Below are 16,790 nucleotides of genomic sequence, written 5' to 3' on the forward strand. Positions count from 1 at the left end.
CCCCCCTCCCCCCGTGCCTTGATCGCCTCCGTGGGACTCGCTGGCTCTGGACGCCGAGCCAAGACGGTGCTCGGTCCAGCCGTAACGCCCTGCGGTGCCTTGGGGTCCCTACGCCTACCGCCCGGGGACTTGGTGCCCGAGTTTTCCCCGGGGAAAGTGAAAGTCGCGAGGAGGACGGGGTCGGGTCGGGGTGGCGGGGACACGCCGGCGTTCCCTGATGGCCAAGTGGACTTACGAAAGGGAGCGGGAAAGCCCCAAGCGCGGGATCCCCGCGTCCGCGGAGGCCACCCAGGGGGGGCCGCGGGCTGCGCTCCGGGTTCCCGGCCCCTGGGCGATGACCCACTCGCGTCTGCGTCTTCCTCCGTCGCCGCCTCGGCTAACGCGCCCTGCCTGGGAGTCGCTGTCCTTTGGCCCCGGGGTGGGGAGCGCCGAGGGCCCCCGTGACGTGCGGGGGGGGAAAGGAGGGGCGCCGCCGCGCTCCCGCCGAGGGCGCTGCCGGCCCTGCGCTCCGGGGTCCCTGCGCCGCGCCGAGCTGGAGACCCGAGTCCCGCGGCTCGCTCCAGCGGGCGATCGCCGGGTCCGGCGCTCGGCTCGGTGCCCCTGTCCGAGCCGCAGCCAAGTTCGGTTCCCACCCGCAGCACACACTGACCACAATCCGAGGTGGGGACAGCTAAGAGACTTGTCCTAAGTCGCCCCCGAGCGCGGTGACCAGGCAGACTCACATCCGCGACTTTGGGCTGTCCCGCAGCGCCCGGCTCCGCGAGGCTCGGCCCGGCTGCAATCGCCAGCCGCGTGGCGTCGGTAGGCGCGCGGCTCTCCTGGGGAAGACCCGGGGTGTCCTACGCAGCCCGGCCGAGTACTAGCGGCGGCGTGGAAAGGTGGAGCCTTTGCCCAGTAAATAGGACACCAAGTTGCCTTCCCATCAGTGCCTGAATGCCAGGGATAGGCTTCCTCTTCACCCCCCAGAGGGTGGCGGGCCTGTGGGTGCGGTCTCCGGCCCCACTCAGGTCGGCCGGTCCGACCCACTTACTCAACTGAGCAGTATCTGATCAGAGCGGGGAGGAGGACGGCCTTCCCAGCCCACGTGCCCACGTGGATGTAGCAACTTTGAAAAGCACAAGAGCTACGGAGTCTCCCGCGGCCTCCCAAGGCCTGTCCCGCAGGCAGGGAGGGGCACCCGGCCACACCATCCCCATTCGTTTTCTCCTCACTTCTTCCATCCTTTGATATTGACCGGGTGCCTGCGGTATGTCTGGGTTGGCGGGGAGCAGGGTAGGGCCTAGAACTCAGAACCTAATGATTTTCAAAGAGGAAGCCTAGCATGGGACCCCTATCCTTTACTCTCAGTAACTCCTGTGATCAGAATCTATTTTCAGGTCCATATTACTTACTCAGAAACAAATGACCAGCTTTTGTTCTTTCCCTCCCTTCTTTCCATTACTTGCCTTCAATTACTCCCTCCCTCCCTCCCTTCCTTTACTTTCACTGGGCATGGGTGCTGTCCCTGAGGGTTTTTTTGCTCAGGGTTAGTATTCGACTGCTTGATTCAGTTTCACTTCTGGCTTCTTTGGTGATTAATTGGAGAGTCTCAGAGTTTCCTACCAGGGCTGGTTTTGAGCTACTGTCCTCAGATCTCAACCTCCTGGGGCCTGGTTCTCTTGTTCTCCTCTCCTCTCCACCCCCCCTCCCCTCTCCTCTTTCCTCCTCTCCTTTGGTTCTCCTCTCTCCTCCCCTTTTTCCTCTCCCCTTCCCTTTCTTCTCTCCTTCCCTCTTTTTTTCCTCTCCTGTCCTCTCCCCTCCCATCTCCTCTCATTTCCTCTCCTGCCCTCTCACTTCCCCACCCCCTCTTTCTCATTCAGGGGGCTTGAATTCAGGGCCTGGTGCTGTTCCTGAGCATTTTTTTTGCTCAAGGCTAGCACTCTACCACTTGAGCTACAGCTTTACTTTTTCCTTCTAGGACTGGCCACAATCCTCAGATCTCAGCCTCCTGAGTAGCTAGGATTACAGGTGTGAGCCAAGGGTGCCTGGTGCCCCCTCCTCCTGCCTTTTTAGGATCTTGTTCCAAACTCACCCTAGTGGGCTGTCTCCTTCCCAGTGGAGCCTCTGTTTTCGGGAGGAGTCAACACAGTACATATTTTACACTTCCAGGTCTCCCTCATCTGTACCAGATGACAAAAAGGAAGGAAAGGAAGAGAGGGGAGAGGGGAAGTAATGGGGGAGAAAGAAAGGAAGGAGGAGTCAGGGGAGAAGAAAAAGAAGACTTCTATTTTCCATCCTGTGTGCTGTTTCTAAACCATTAAATGATCCAATCATTATCATCTATATTTATTCTTATTTTACAAATCAAATGGGGGGAAGTAAGTTGGGATAAATAACTTGCCCGCAAGTGGCAGCCAGAACTGGACAGGGTAGGTCTGCTGGGTATGCATGCTGTTAGACACAGAGGAAACCCAGACCTCTAGGATACAAATTCAAAACGACATCAGCCATCGTCAGTCTCAGCCTTGGAAGTTCCTAGTTATCTCAAGCAAGGTATTTTAGGAAATGCATACACATACCCTGTCTGTCTCTTTGTATTTCTGTCTCTCTGTCTTTCTGTCTCTCTCTCAGGTCAGTTACTATTTTCAGTATTTCATACCATAAAGTGAATACCCATTGACTCACTGGTTCTCCTGTCTCCAACACTCACATCACTCATTTTGTCCTAAAGCAAAGCACTGCCATGTTAGGACCTTAGAAACACCTTCAACCTAATAAACTTAGTTTGGGAATGTTTGATATTCAGGTCAGACCCAGCCCCTTTTCCTTTCTTCGTCATTTGTTGCTTTCAAATACTCCCCTCATCCTCTCAAATCATTGTTGCAACCAGCTCCTCAGGTCTTCTGAAAGTGGATTGCCCAAGATCGGATGGTGGGGGATGATGCCGCCCAGAAGGGCCTCTGCACATTAAGCATACAGTAGTCCGAATTTCTGTTTTAGCCTTCTAGTGCTGTCATAGCAAATTACCACACACTGGGAGACTTAACATGGTGGAAATGTATTTATTGGCAGGCCTGTGATTGCTCTGAAGGCTGTAGGGAAGAATCCTCAGCTTCTTCCTTAGGGCTGCTTTTCAGCAACAACACACTAATTCAGCTTTCACTGTCACACAGTATTCTTTCCTGTCTTTCTTCCTATTTCTGAATTTCTCTTTGTTAAGGACAGATACCAGCCTTTGGATTCTGGGCCCTCTCTAATCCAGTGTGATCTCTTTCTTTCTTTCTTTTTTTTTTTGTCGGGATCTCTTTCTTTCTTTCTTTTTTTTTTTGTCGGTCGTGGGACCTGAACTCTGGGCCTGGGCGCTGTCCCTCAGCTCTTAGCTCAAGGTGAGTGCTCTACCGCTTGAGCTACAGCGCCACTCCCTCCAGTGTGATCTCATCTTAACTATATTTGCAAAGATTCATTTTCCAAATAAGATCACATTTACAGGTTCCAAGTACACATATATTTTTGGGGGGGGGGTTTCTAACCTAAAGTACCATTCCCCAAAATCAGAAAATATATTGCTTGAGATGAGGGTGCAAAGAGGTGTAAATTATAGCTCTTGCCCTCAAAGAAATTCTTAGCTCCAGGAGTAGGGTTTTTTTTTTTTGGTTGGTCATGGGGCTTGAACTCTGGGCCTGGGCGCTGTCCCTGCACTCTTCAGCTCAAGGCAAGTGCTCTACCACTTGAGCCACAGTGCCACTTCTGATTTTCTAGTGGTTTATTGGAGATAAGAGTCTCACGGTCTCACGGACTTTCCTGCCGGGGCTGGTTTTGAACTGCAATACTCAGATCTCAGCCTTCTGAGTAGCTAGGATTACAGGTGTGAGCCACTAGCACCCGGCTCAGTAGTAGGTTTTGTACTTAGAACACAGATAGTAAAATTCAATAGACAAGGGACCAAATAACAATCCATAGATCAAAACTAAACTGTGCTCAAGGAATTTAGTCCATGGGACAATCACTAGGGATAGCACCAGAGGACTTCACTTTAAGGTGAAGGTGTTCCAAATATATCTTTGAAGAAAATGTTAGGAAAAGCAAATAGAAGGCCAGGTGCCAGTGTATCAGGACTATAATTCTAGCTATTCAGGAGGTCTGAGATCCCAAGGATCATGGTTCAAAGCCAGCCTGAGCCGAAAAGTCCATGAGATTCCATCTAAAATAACCTGCAAAAAGCAGTGCTGCCAGGTGCTGGTGGCTCATGCCTGTAATACTAGCTACTCAGGAGGCTGAGATCTGAGGATCATGGTTCAAAGCCAGCTCGGGCAGGAAAGTCCATGAGGCTCTTATATCCAATAAACCACTAGAAAACTGGAAGTGGAGCTGTGTCCAATAAACCACTAGAAAACAGGAAGTGGAGCTGTGGTTCTAGCCGTAAAGGGCTCGCCTTGAGCTAAAGAGCTGAGGGACAGTGCCCAGGCCCAGAGTTCAAGCCCCACAATTGACAAACAGTTCTGAAGGCATGACTTAGGTGCTAGAGCACCAGCTGAGCAAATAAGCTGAGCAAGTTTGAGGTCCTGAGTTTAAGCCACAGTAGTGCTAAGAAAGTATATGTGTGTACACACACATACACATATATACTCACACAAATAAGGAATATATATATATATATATATATAAACATATACAAGGGATGTATATATAAGATACACACAAGATATATATCTCAAGATATATATAATTTCACTATATCTATCTATCTATCTATCTATCTATCTATCTATCACAAGATGGCCAATTTTTTTGGGGGGGGTCCAGCTGTGGGGCCTGAACTGTGGGCCTGGGCACTGTCCCTCAGCTCTTCAGCTCAAGGCTAGTGCTCTACCACTTGAGCCACAGCGCCACTTCTGGCTTTTTTCTTTTGGCTTATGTGGTGCTGAGGAATTGAACCCAGGGCCTCAGGCATGCAAGGCAAGCGCTCTACCACTGAGCCACCTTCCCAGAGCCACACGATGGCCTATTAAAAGCACAGCTCCTCCAGGAATATGGTGGAGGGGTGAATTTGGTTAAAGTACACTGTGTGCATATATGGAAATACCACAGTGAAACTCCTTCATATTATAAATGTATCTTAACTAAAGAAAAAATAGCATAGCTGTAAACGGGAGGATGTGCCTGGTAGTCTTATGTCTGAAATTTCCTGTAGAAATAAGAAGTTGAGGGAATGCCAATGTCTACCATACCATGTACATAAACATGATTAATTTCTTTTACTGTAATAACAGTCTGCTATAATGCCATGTAATTAACATTCTTTAAAGTACTCTTCAGTGTGGCTTGGTGGATTCCCCAGCACTACAACACATATATTTTTAAAAAGTACTCTCTCAGTAATTTCATTAGATATTTATGATATTTCTAAACAACGTCAGAAAAAGTAATATATCTTATAGTAAGTTTCCTAAGGCTCAAAGAGGTCACATGACTTTCCTAGGTTAAATAGCAGTTGTAGAGTTGGTAAGAAATAGTTAGTCTGGCTATTCAGGAATTTCTTCACCCAATGATGTTGCCTCCTGGATCAACTTTCCAACACTGTGTTACTCTTTCCTGTGTGATCCAAGAAAAACATCTGGAGAAAAGAGCAATACTCCAAGAAGTAAAAAGCCTTCTGTAAAGTGATGAGTCCCAAACCGAACCAGGATGAACCCAAATGTCGTAAGTGGTTTCTCTTGAAGAAATCTCCTGAAGATTTTCAGGGTACTGAAGAATTTCTCTTTGGCCTTCAGACTTAATAGGATCCAGTGTCCTTCTGCAGGACTCAGATAAAAACCCAGAGAAATTAGGGGCTGATATTGGTTAGAAGTTAAAGGGAAATTGAGTACAAAAGACAAGGCATTGTGTCAGGATGGTATGCCAGTAGAAATTGGTACTCAGAGCTCAGTGGCTAATCTCACCAAGGCCCATGACTAATCTTTGCATATTTTCAAGACTTTCTAATTAGAACCTGTAACTAAGTATGACCAGCAGGAAAGGAGAAAGGTTAGACTTGGGGTGAGTACAAAGTTATTGCATGTATTTCTCTGGATTTTCCTTTACTTAACAAGCAGGCAACTTCCTGGGTCCTCTGCTGGCAGGATCTTTAAGATTTTATATCTAAGATTAAAATGTTTTTATTCTAGTGTGAGTCACTGAGCTCTTGCTTGTGCAAAGTGCTACACTGGTTGCTATGGGAGAATACAAAAATATACAAGACAGTCCCTGACCTTAAGAAAATCCCATCTAATTTAGAAGTTATGAGACATATAAAATAAGACTTACATGCTGCAACAAAATTCGGAAGCAGTTTATTATCACTGTTTTCTGTTCAGATGCAACTTCTCAAAATCAAGGGCTCTCCCTGGCCACCCTTATTTAACATCTTTTGTTTGTTTTTATTATATTATTATTATTATTAGTGTGTGTGTGCGCCAGAACTAGGGCTTGAATTCAAGAGCCTCATGCTCTTGCTTAGCTTTTTTGCTCAAAGCTGGCACTCTACCACTTGAGACACAGCTCTACTTCTGGCCTTTTGGTGGTTAGAGAATCTACAAGCTTTTCTGCCTGGACTGGCTTTAAACCATGATCCTCAGATCTTAACCTCCTGAGTAGGTAGGATGACAGGTATGAGCACCTACCCATTTACTCCTTTTAAAACAATGGCCTCTCCCACACCCTTTGTCCTTTATCATGATGGGCACATTAAGTCATTTTGCTTGAATATGCCTCTGTGAACTGAGTCTTAATGTAATGAACTTTGTCTTTAAGTGTATAATTTGCCTTGGTAACAAATAGCTGACTGAGTCTCAGCCAATCGTATTATATGAATTTCAGTCCATCACAGGCAACCATTTTGCTTCAACCTTGCTCAAACAGTGTCAATCTGAGATCAATCCAGTTGTATGTACATCACTTTTCTGCATCATTCCTTTCCTTTGTCTGTAACTTGCACATATGGTAGGTGGCAGCATACTGAACCATTTTTGACCTACACCGTTACGTGGTTCTAGAATATCAAGTAAAAGGTAACTGAGATCTTCAAAACTAGGTTGGAATAATGGTGAACATTTGTTATTGCAACACTTGGGAGTCAAATGCAAAACGATACTGAGTTTGAGGCCAGTATGGGTTATGCAATAAGACCCCCATCTCAAAAAAACCTGCAAAACTATTTTTTTTTTTTGTAATTTTGTCTTTTCACAGACACTTTTCTCTATCTGAAATTAAAGTTTTGGCTCCATGAGGACATGAATATTGTCTTATTCTCTGGTGTATTCCTAGCACAGAAAACAATGCTGGTACATATTACGTGCTCATTAAATATTTCTGAAATGAACGAATGAAGAAAATACACATTAATCAACTGAAAACAAGACTGATGACTTGGATTATTGATTTCAAAGTAGAGAGTAGAAGAGTGGCCACTAGAAGTTAGGAAGGGGAAGGAGGAATGCGAGAGAGATTGGAAGCATCACCACAATACAATTAGATAGGAGGAATAAATTCTAGTATTATATATCACCGCTGGTTAACTAGAGTTTGTAACAATTTATTACATATTTTATAAAAAATATAAAAAGGCGGGAAGGTTTCCAACACAAATTATGAGGAAATGCTAATTATCCTAATTTGATTAAACCTTGTATATACGAATCAAAGTAGCATAACAATTCTCATAGATATGCACATATGTAAAAGGGGAAAAAAGACTTGAACTCATGTCTTGTTTCCCATATTTGCATTAGAAAATTCATCTAGGAACTTGCCCCAATTTTTTTTTCTAGAGGATTTTGATTCAGTAAGGCTGGAAAAGAGCTTAGGAATCTATATTTTAAGGAGGTACCAGTAACTCAATTTAGTGAGGCAGTTCAGGAAACATGGAATTAATTTAGTGATTGAGGGTGGGCGAGAAAAGTCAAGTGAAAGTAGATGGAATCATTTGGAAAGATTAAAAACTGCTGACATACAGACAAGTGAAATTAGAATCACTGGGGTGGGCCCAGATTGGGCCTGTTGCCTACACTCACACCCTTCTCTTATCCTGCTTCATTAACCAAAGGCAGGTCTGGAAGAGACAAAGGAGAAATTCTGTGGTGGAGGTCCTGTACAATCATTTTACATTATTTGCTGTGGTGTGCTTGAAATCTTTCGCCTTTACCATCAAGCTGGCTGCGAGTAAGGCCTATTCCACACAGCTGGGGAGGAGGATTCTGTGGGAAAATGACCAGGTAGGGTGAGGTGACATGAGGCAGAAAGCTAGGAGGTAGTGACAGCACTCACTAGTGGCTGAGACCCAAGGACCCAAGGCCTAAGTTGATGGCATGCTAAAGGAAACTTTTATAGAGAAACAGCTGTGGTGGGGGAACATGAGTTCCTTCTTGGCAAGGGTAGAGAGATGGGTGGAAGAACCTATAGCAGGGGGCTATGAGAGGTTGCCCTGTACATAAAGAGAATCTCACGTCATACCATTTGGCTTCTAAGGAAAAAGAAGGCCCATAGTTCTACAGGCTAGGGTTTTCTGGGCCTACACTATCCCATAGAAAGTTATTTGCAGCACAGAGCTGGACTCTTCTAAATTTGGCTGTGGTCTCTTTTTTGTAAATTAAGCATAACCCTACCTCTGGTTAAGAGTCAACATATTCTTGAACCTTTTCATTTCCCTCAGTATTTGGGGGCCATTTTTACACCAAAAAAATCCAGTTTTTGGTTTGTTCTGTTGCATTATTTCATGACAGTTACAGTGTAGGCAATAATGAACAGAAAATAAGAAGGCGATGCTTAGGTAACTGGCAAGGCTCACCCACCAGCTTGGCAGCTTGCTTTTACCACTTCCTTGCCTCCAACGTTGAAGGACTCAAGCAAGTTCATATCTCAGCCAAACTGTCATACGTCATGGAACTTTAAGACAGCTTGTAAACAGCTAAAAACAAATGTTACCTGAGTTTCCCTCTCTAAGAAGCAGCACTAGCATTATAGCTTCAAATGTTTGTATCCACTGATTCTGCCTTAGAACCCTACAAAGTAGCTAAAATGAGAGATTATGAATTTGCAAATATGTCCAAGGAAATTAGAGATTAGCTATGAATCCTATACTTGGGATTAAATTAGGTCCATGATAAACTGATTTGGCATTGCCTCAAATTCTGCTCCTTTAAGAGACACAGAAAATATAGTTTAAGAAGAAACCACATTCTTTGTCTTTTAAATGTTTAAGATATGTTTCTCAGAACAAATATGGGATGAGAGGGAGAAGAATCTGAGAAACAGGTGTGGAGGTTAAATGCTATTAGCCTTCAACAGAATCCAAATCCTTTGAAATACAGGCTCTAAGGGCATATATATATATATATATATATATATATATATATATATAAAACGTATATATATACAGTAAAAACAATGGGATATCGCTGGAAATGTGGCTTAGTGGTAGACTGCTTGCCCAGCATGCAGTAAGCCCTGGGTGTGATTCCTCATTACCACATAAGCAGAAAAAGCCAGAAGTGGTGCTGTGGCTTAAGTGGTAGAATGCTATCTTTGAGCAAAAGAAGCTCAGGGACCGTGCCCAGGCGCTGAGTTCAAGCCCCAGGACTGGCAAAAATAAAGGGGTAGTTCCACTTACAAATTGAATTTCAGAAGTCTGTAAATAGAAACACAGCAACATGTTCGTATTAGAACTCAACCGTTGGACAGTTAAATCCCATTTCTTTACTAAAGAATACCTGTCTGGCCCTGGTCGCCCAATACCATGAACATACTAAGCCCATTAGAACAGGTAAACTGAAGGAGCCACAGTGTCATCATCTCAGAATGTTTCAACACTCTTCTAGTCATTCCCATATATTTGGAGCCAAGCAATCTTTGGGTGAGAAAAATAATACATAGTGCCTATGATAAACTTAAAATCCAATCACCAGATTTGATCTCCAACTCTACCACTTGGTAGCTATGTGACTTTGAAGCAAGTTATTTATCCTACACTTTAGTTTCCTCATCAATAAAATGAGAATATTTCCTACCTCATAGGGCATGGTTAGGATTACTTGAGTTAGCACATCAAAGTGCTTACAACAATGCCTGGAATACACTGAGTGCTCAAAAATACTAACTTTTGGCTGGAAATGGTAGTATGTGCCTGTAATCCCAGCTACTCAAGAGGTAGAGGTAGGATGATCACGATCTGAGGCCAACTATGGCAAAAGTATGAGATGCTATCAGAAGACAAACTGAAAGCAAAAGGGTTGGGTTTGTGGCTCAAGTGGTAGAACACTAGCCTAGCAAGTCCTATATTCCATATATATATGTGTGTATATATATACATATACATATATATATATATATATATATATATATATATATATATATATATATATATATATATATATACCCTTCTCAAAGCCATTTCAAGGTACTATCACTTCTCTGGCTAATGACAGATTAAAAAATGGCAGGAGATTCAATTCTGGCTTCTTGTGGGTTAGGGGTGTTTAGGAAAGTTTTTTTTTTCAAGAAGTACATTGGAAGAAAAATATCTATCTTCTTCTACTAGAAGTGTTTCTACATGTGCACTTACCTGTAATAGCAGAGTCATCTTTATTATGAAGGAAGCTGGAAGAAAGAAACAATAATGATATTATTTAGTTGAAGCATTAACTAGTTCCTACCTCTGGATTTTTAAATAAAGATCCCTTATTGCTTAATCCATTTTCATGAGGATTTTCTGTTATTTTACCTCAAAGTGTCCTAACTGACCAGTATCGCTTAAGAATCAATGTTCACAATATTTTATAGAAACTATAAAGTACAACATCATGAACACAATTTCAAGCTTTCCAGATGTTTATGGGAGAAAAACCATGAAAGCTAATAATAGCAGGCAATTAATGTTAGGTGACTGGATTGGATGGCTTGAATAAGCAATATATGGCCTCAAAGAATAATGAAAACATAGGCAGAGAGGAAAAGGAATGTTAAAAGCTGGAAAAACAGCATAAACAAGGAGGGAGGAGTTTGGAATTGTTATTAGTTTTCTAGGGCCGTGATAACAAAAACTAGACTGGGTATTACAACTACTGGTGACTTCAAACAAGTGTATCTCTTAATTCTGGGGGCATAAAGTCTAAGGTCAAAGTTCAGGTCATGGCTGACTCTGTTCTGCGGCCACTCCCTTGCCTTGTTAGGTGGCTGCCTTTTTGCTGTATCCATTCATCTCTGTACTTGTGTCCAAGTTTCCTATTATAAGGACACTGGCTGGATCAGGAACTACCTTTCTGGCTTCGTTTTAACTTAATAAATTCTGCTAGGGCCCTATATTCAAATACAGTTATAGTCAGAGGTATGGAAGGCTGGAAATTGAACACACAAATTTTGGGGGACATTTCAGCTCCTAAGATGGAAAAAAAAAGAAGTGTAAAAGTTAGGATCATCAAGATGAAGTTAAATGATTATATTAGGACGACAGCAAGAAACCTGAATGCTGGGCCTAGATCTTACTCTTACAGCAGCAGGAAAGCAACATACTTAAGAATAAATTGGCAGAAGTGTGTCACATATATACTAAAGAGAATGAACTTCTGTAAAAGAATGTGCTAGGACTGGTGTTGCACATAGTCTACAAAGGCACAGGTAAGAATAAATGTATCAAATAGAAGATTGGTTTACTAGACATTCTTATCTATGGCTTATTAGACAGTCCCATCTATGGCTAAGGGTCAGAAGTTTAAAGATTTCATCAGAACTCACAATAGGTAAAACCTTTTGCAAATATCTTGAATTTCTTAGGCTTCCTACTGGGAAGAACAAGAGCAAGGTAGCTTTTTTCCAACTGATTGTTGGACAAGAAGTTATTTTAAAGTCTGTATTAGTAAAAAGAAAGCAAGACAGCCAACATGGTTTAATCCATAATGCCTTTATTTCAATGTCAAAAATCATATTTTTATGACAGTAAACAGAAATTTTCAATAATTAACACATAAACTATATGCTAACATAGACCCACCAAAGTAAGAAAAGAACATGAACATATGAACAAAAGCCTAATGATTAAGAAAACAAGCCTTTAGAATGTTAGTTCCTCACACTCCATATAGAACTTCCAATGCTGAGCCATCACATGACACGGGAGAAATTCTTGATCGCTGATTGAAAGTATTTCTTTTATTTGTAGATAATGAGGGATGGTTTGTACTGACTCTCTGGAAGTGCCTGTTTAAAGATTTATAAAGAGATTAAAAACTACCTGTTTAAAGTAAGACTTAAAGTTAGTTCTTACAAATCTTAGAATTGTATGTATATGAGAGGACACAATATGTTTTCTGAACACAATATGTTTTTACTTCTTCCATTTTTTTGTACCCATGACAAAGCTATAAAGCAGCAGCACTAACTTTGAGAGAGAGAGGCCTGTTTTCAGGCTAAAGTAACAGTAGGAAATGAAAACTTTTGAAAGTAGTTGAACAAGCCACTTGGTACCTCAATTTCCAGTTGTGAAGACTATGAGATTTTGCATGTGTAATAGTTTACCAATTGCCCTGCACATAGCAAATACTCATAAATATAAGCTGTTATTAGTATTATTATCATTATTACTTATAAGTTATCCTATATAATTTAGGGATGGGGAACATTTTTTGTGGAATATTTCAAATACTTAGATTTATTTAATAAAATCTTCGTTTTATCACTTAAAATATTATCATTTATATTAGACTTTTTCTCCACAAGATAATGTCTTGTAGTTACAACTTGAAAACTCAATACATCCACTATCATTACTCCTATAATTTCTTTATGTAAGTGTGTGCAAATACTTTTACAGAATTGCTATTCAGAAGCAAAATGACTAAGTAGAAGGGTATGCACACATTTTAAAGTACAGCATGCCCTTTCAAAGGCATGCTTTCATACTACCATCAAGTAAAGCTTCATCACAGCAAAGGACATAGCTATCAAGATCAACAGAAAGCCCACGGATTGGGAGAAGACCTTCACTAGCCATATAACAGACAAGGGTCTCATATCTAAACTATACTTAGAACTAAAAAAATTAAATCCCCCAATAAAAAATCCTCAAAGAAACAACCACCCTATTAATAAGTGGGCTAAAAGACTTAAAAGAGAGACTTCACTGAAGAGAAAATAAGAATGGCCAATAGTCACATGAAGAAATGCTCAACCTCTTTAGCCATAAAAGAAATGCAACTCAAAACAACATTGTGATTCCACCTCACCCCAGTTAGAATGGCTATAATCAAGAAATCTAGTAACAACAGATGCTGGAGGGGATGTGGACAGAAGGGAACCTTACTGCATTGTTTGTGGGAGTGTAAACTTGTTCACTTTGGAAAGTAGTATGGAGGTTCCTCCTCCAAAGACTCCACATAGAGCTCCCCTATAACCCAGCAATCCCTCTTCTGTGCATTTACCCAAATGATCACAAACATGGCCATACTAAAGCTACCAGCACAACTATGTTTTTTTGCAGCATTATTCACCATATCTAAGCTATGGAACCAACCCAAATGTTCCTCAGTAGATATGGATCAAGAAAATGTGGTATATATACAATGGAATTCTATGCTTCCATCAGAAAGAACAACTCTGCGCCATTTGTTAGGAAATAGGAAGACTTGGATAAAATCATATTAAGTGAAGTAAGCCAGACCCAAAGAAATATAGGTCCCATGGTTTCCTTTATTTGCAATAATTAGTATACATTAGGATAATCTTGTCAGATGAGTAGAAAAGCTCAAAAGCAATGTACCATATAAGAAGATGCAAAGTGAAATGAACCCTAAGATATGGACACAAGAGGGTTTTCTTTTTTTATTTTATTTGTGACAAGAGGGTTTTCTTTGTTTTGTTTTTACTTTACTATGTGATTTTCTTGTTTCTTTTGTATGTTCTTCCCCCTGTGATATATCCCGTCTTCACTGTATTTGATTTTGGTACCCTGAATCTTGTATATACATTTATCTATTTTGGGGGGCAGAAGGGGAATATCCCATTGCAACAATGAGACCCACAAGACATTATGATGGAAATGAACTTTACAACTTTGGAGGCAGGGAAAGAGTGGGGGAAGTGGGAGAGGGAAGGGACAGCAGGAGAAAAACAAAGGAGGGGGTAATAATGCCTGACAAAAAATGTACTCATTAGCTTACTCATGTAACTATAACCCCTCTGTACAGCATCTTTACAATAAAATAATTTTTTAAAGTATGTGGGTACCTAGAGTAGTACTTGTTCTCTACTCCACATCCTTGCCAACATTGAATATTATCATTTAAAATTTCCTGCTCTGGTGATTAAAACTGCACTATTTTTATTGGTGTCTTACTGATTATTATTTAGCATGAACATCTTTTGTAGCCCATGTCCTTTAAATTTCTAGGAGTAGTAAAGTGCTTATTAGAGATTTTTGTCTACATTGATTTGATAATAATCAGAGGATGACATTAATTAGGTCAAGAGTTTAATTGCTGTATGAAAAAAAATTCTGCTCTGAACTTTAATTCTTTAATTCATTGGGAACTTTTACTGGAGTGAAAATAAATCTTTTCTCTTTATAACTTATTGCTATGGACATTGGTTATAGTAACAGTGAGTTGACTAATACACTGTTCTGTAACTCAATTCAATCCTAACTACCAAGAGTTAGCATTAGGCCCAATAAATATAAGGCTCAGTCTCACAAGGTGGCCCAAACCTCAGATACCAGGTCTCAGTATCAGGTATTGGGTTACCTACACTTCTTACTTGACTACAACAGTGTCCACAACAGCTACCTTCCCAAGGAGAATTACTACAATGACTCACAAAACTCAGCAAAATACTTTACTTGCTACTACCAGCTTGTTATAATGGGTAAAACTTAGAATAACAGAATAGAAGAGACCTGTAAAACAAGGAACTTCCATGTCTTCTATAGGCAAACCACCCTCCCAACACCTCTATGTATTCACCAATCTAGAAGTTCCCTAACTCCTGTTATTTAGTGTTTTTATGAAGGGTTTATTACCCAGGTATGCTTGAGTAAATCATTGGCCACTAGTGTTAGCTCCTGGGAGACTGAAGGATAAGGCTAAAAGTTCTAAGATTCCAAATTAAGGCTTAGTCTTTTGGTGACCTTCCCTCATCCTAAAAGCTATCTATGCATCAGCAAAAAGCTACTTTAGAAAAAAAGATACCCTTGTCATTAAAAACATAATGATTTTTTAAACAATTATTTCAATGGTAAAAATATATCCTTTTTAGCTGGATGCCAGTGGCTCATACCTGAAGTCCTAGCTTCTCAGGAGGTTGAGATCTGAGGATTCAAAGCCAGATCAAGCATCAAGAGTGTCATCCTTGACATTCTTATCTCTAACCAGCAAAAAGCCAGATGTGGAGCTGTGGCTCATGTAGTAGAGCACTAACACTGAGTGAAAAGAGCTGGTCTTTAGATAGCACATGGTCCCTGAGTTCAAGCTCCAGTACCAGCATACATCAGAAAAAAATCCTTTTTACTAATGTTGAAAAAATATTCAATTATTTTGATATAAAAGTCAATGACTTTTTTTTATAAAAGAGATTCTCAAGGTAAGTATAGTAATGGATCATGGCAATATTTGATATTTAAAAGCAGACTGACAATTTGATATAGATTTACGCTGATATGATCATGCCTGTAATCCTAGCTACTCAGGAGGCTGAGATCTGAGAACTGCGGTTCAAAGCCAGCTTGGGTAGGAAACTCTGTGAGACTTCATCTCCAATAAACCACTCAGAAAACTGGAAGTGGCGTTGTGGCTCAAGTGGTACAGTGGTACAGAGCTGAAGAGCTGAGGAATAGTGCCCAGGCCCAGAGTTCAAGCCCCATGACTGACAAAAAAAAAAAAAGCCATCTACAGTATAATCAGGAAATAGATTTGTACTATAACTACTCATAAGTTTAAAATTGTTTAAGCTTTCATTTTTTGAGGGAAAACTAAAATCTAATAGGAGCTTTCTTAAACTGGATTGGGTTTGGACTACTTGGTTTTATATGTAAAGTGTTCAGGTTTTTATGCATTAAGTTGTACAGTCCTAATGTACATAAAGAAATCTAGCAAAAGGGCTGAGACATGGCAAACTCTCAACAAATACTTAGTTTTGTTTTTTTCTTTCCTCCTCTATCAACATCTGTAGTCTCAAATTTATAAGTTAGGTTGAAGGAGTATTAATCATAATGCCAAAGTGAAAAAAGGACTAAAATAATGAAAAAGAATCAAGAATTACAAATAAGAGCTGAAATAAACACTCCTGTTTTCTTATCAGGAACCCATCTTCCTTGGGGTTTTATTCTTAACCACATAAAACAGAAGCACCTGTGAAAATTTATTCTCTGTTACATACTTTTGCAGAGAAAGGAAACACAGTTACTAGTACTGAAATGAACAACAGATTATTAGTAGGTCACAGATCACTGCATTAAAACCTGGAAAATCATGTTTTTGTTTTTCCTGGGAAAGCATGTTCTGTTTTCAAGTAAATAAATGATGTTAGGTCTCCATGAAATACATAACTAATATGCTATAGTTGTTGGCTATGGAAAAGACTTCACAATATACATAATATATGTTTTGTATATATATATATATATATATATATGTCCACATATATATCTTGGCACTATGGTAACAAGGAACTTAAGTACATAAAATTGGCTTTCCAAAAGACTTGGAAAAAATTATATTAAGTGAAGTAAGACAGGCCCAAAGAAACATAGGTCCCATGGTTTCCCTTATTTGCAATAACTAGTATATGTCTGA

General features: G+C 40.9%; 2 protein-coding genes across 2 annotated transcripts in view; both read right to left on the reverse strand.

Annotated features, from left to right (window-relative positions):
• The window catches only part of Gcnt4 (glucosaminyl (N-acetyl) transferase 4, core 2), a 22,496-nt gene extending 22,064 nt beyond the window's left edge, over positions 1–432 (reverse strand). The window contains exon 1 of the mRNA XM_013025252.1: positions 236–432. The gene's annotated coding sequence lies outside the window, so the exon portion shown is untranslated. The remainder of the gene's footprint in view (positions 1–235) is intronic.
• Positions 433–11,910: 11,478 nt separating this feature from the next.
• Ankrd31 (ankyrin repeat domain 31) overlaps positions 11,911–16,790 on the reverse strand; it is a 106,032-nt gene continuing 101,152 nt past the window's right edge. The window contains exon 21 of the mRNA XM_013025231.1: positions 11,911–12,204. Coding sequence (XP_012880685.1) covers positions 12,059–12,204 — 146 coding nt within the window. The 3' untranslated portion in view covers positions 11,911–12,058. The remainder of the gene's footprint in view (positions 12,205–16,790) is intronic.

This window comes from Dipodomys ordii, unplaced genomic scaffold (genome assembly GCF_000151885.1).
Source record: "Dipodomys ordii isolate 6190 unplaced genomic scaffold, Dord_2.0 Scaffold83, whole genome shotgun sequence".
Lineage (NCBI taxonomy): Eukaryota > Metazoa > Chordata > Mammalia > Rodentia > Heteromyidae > Dipodomys > Dipodomys ordii.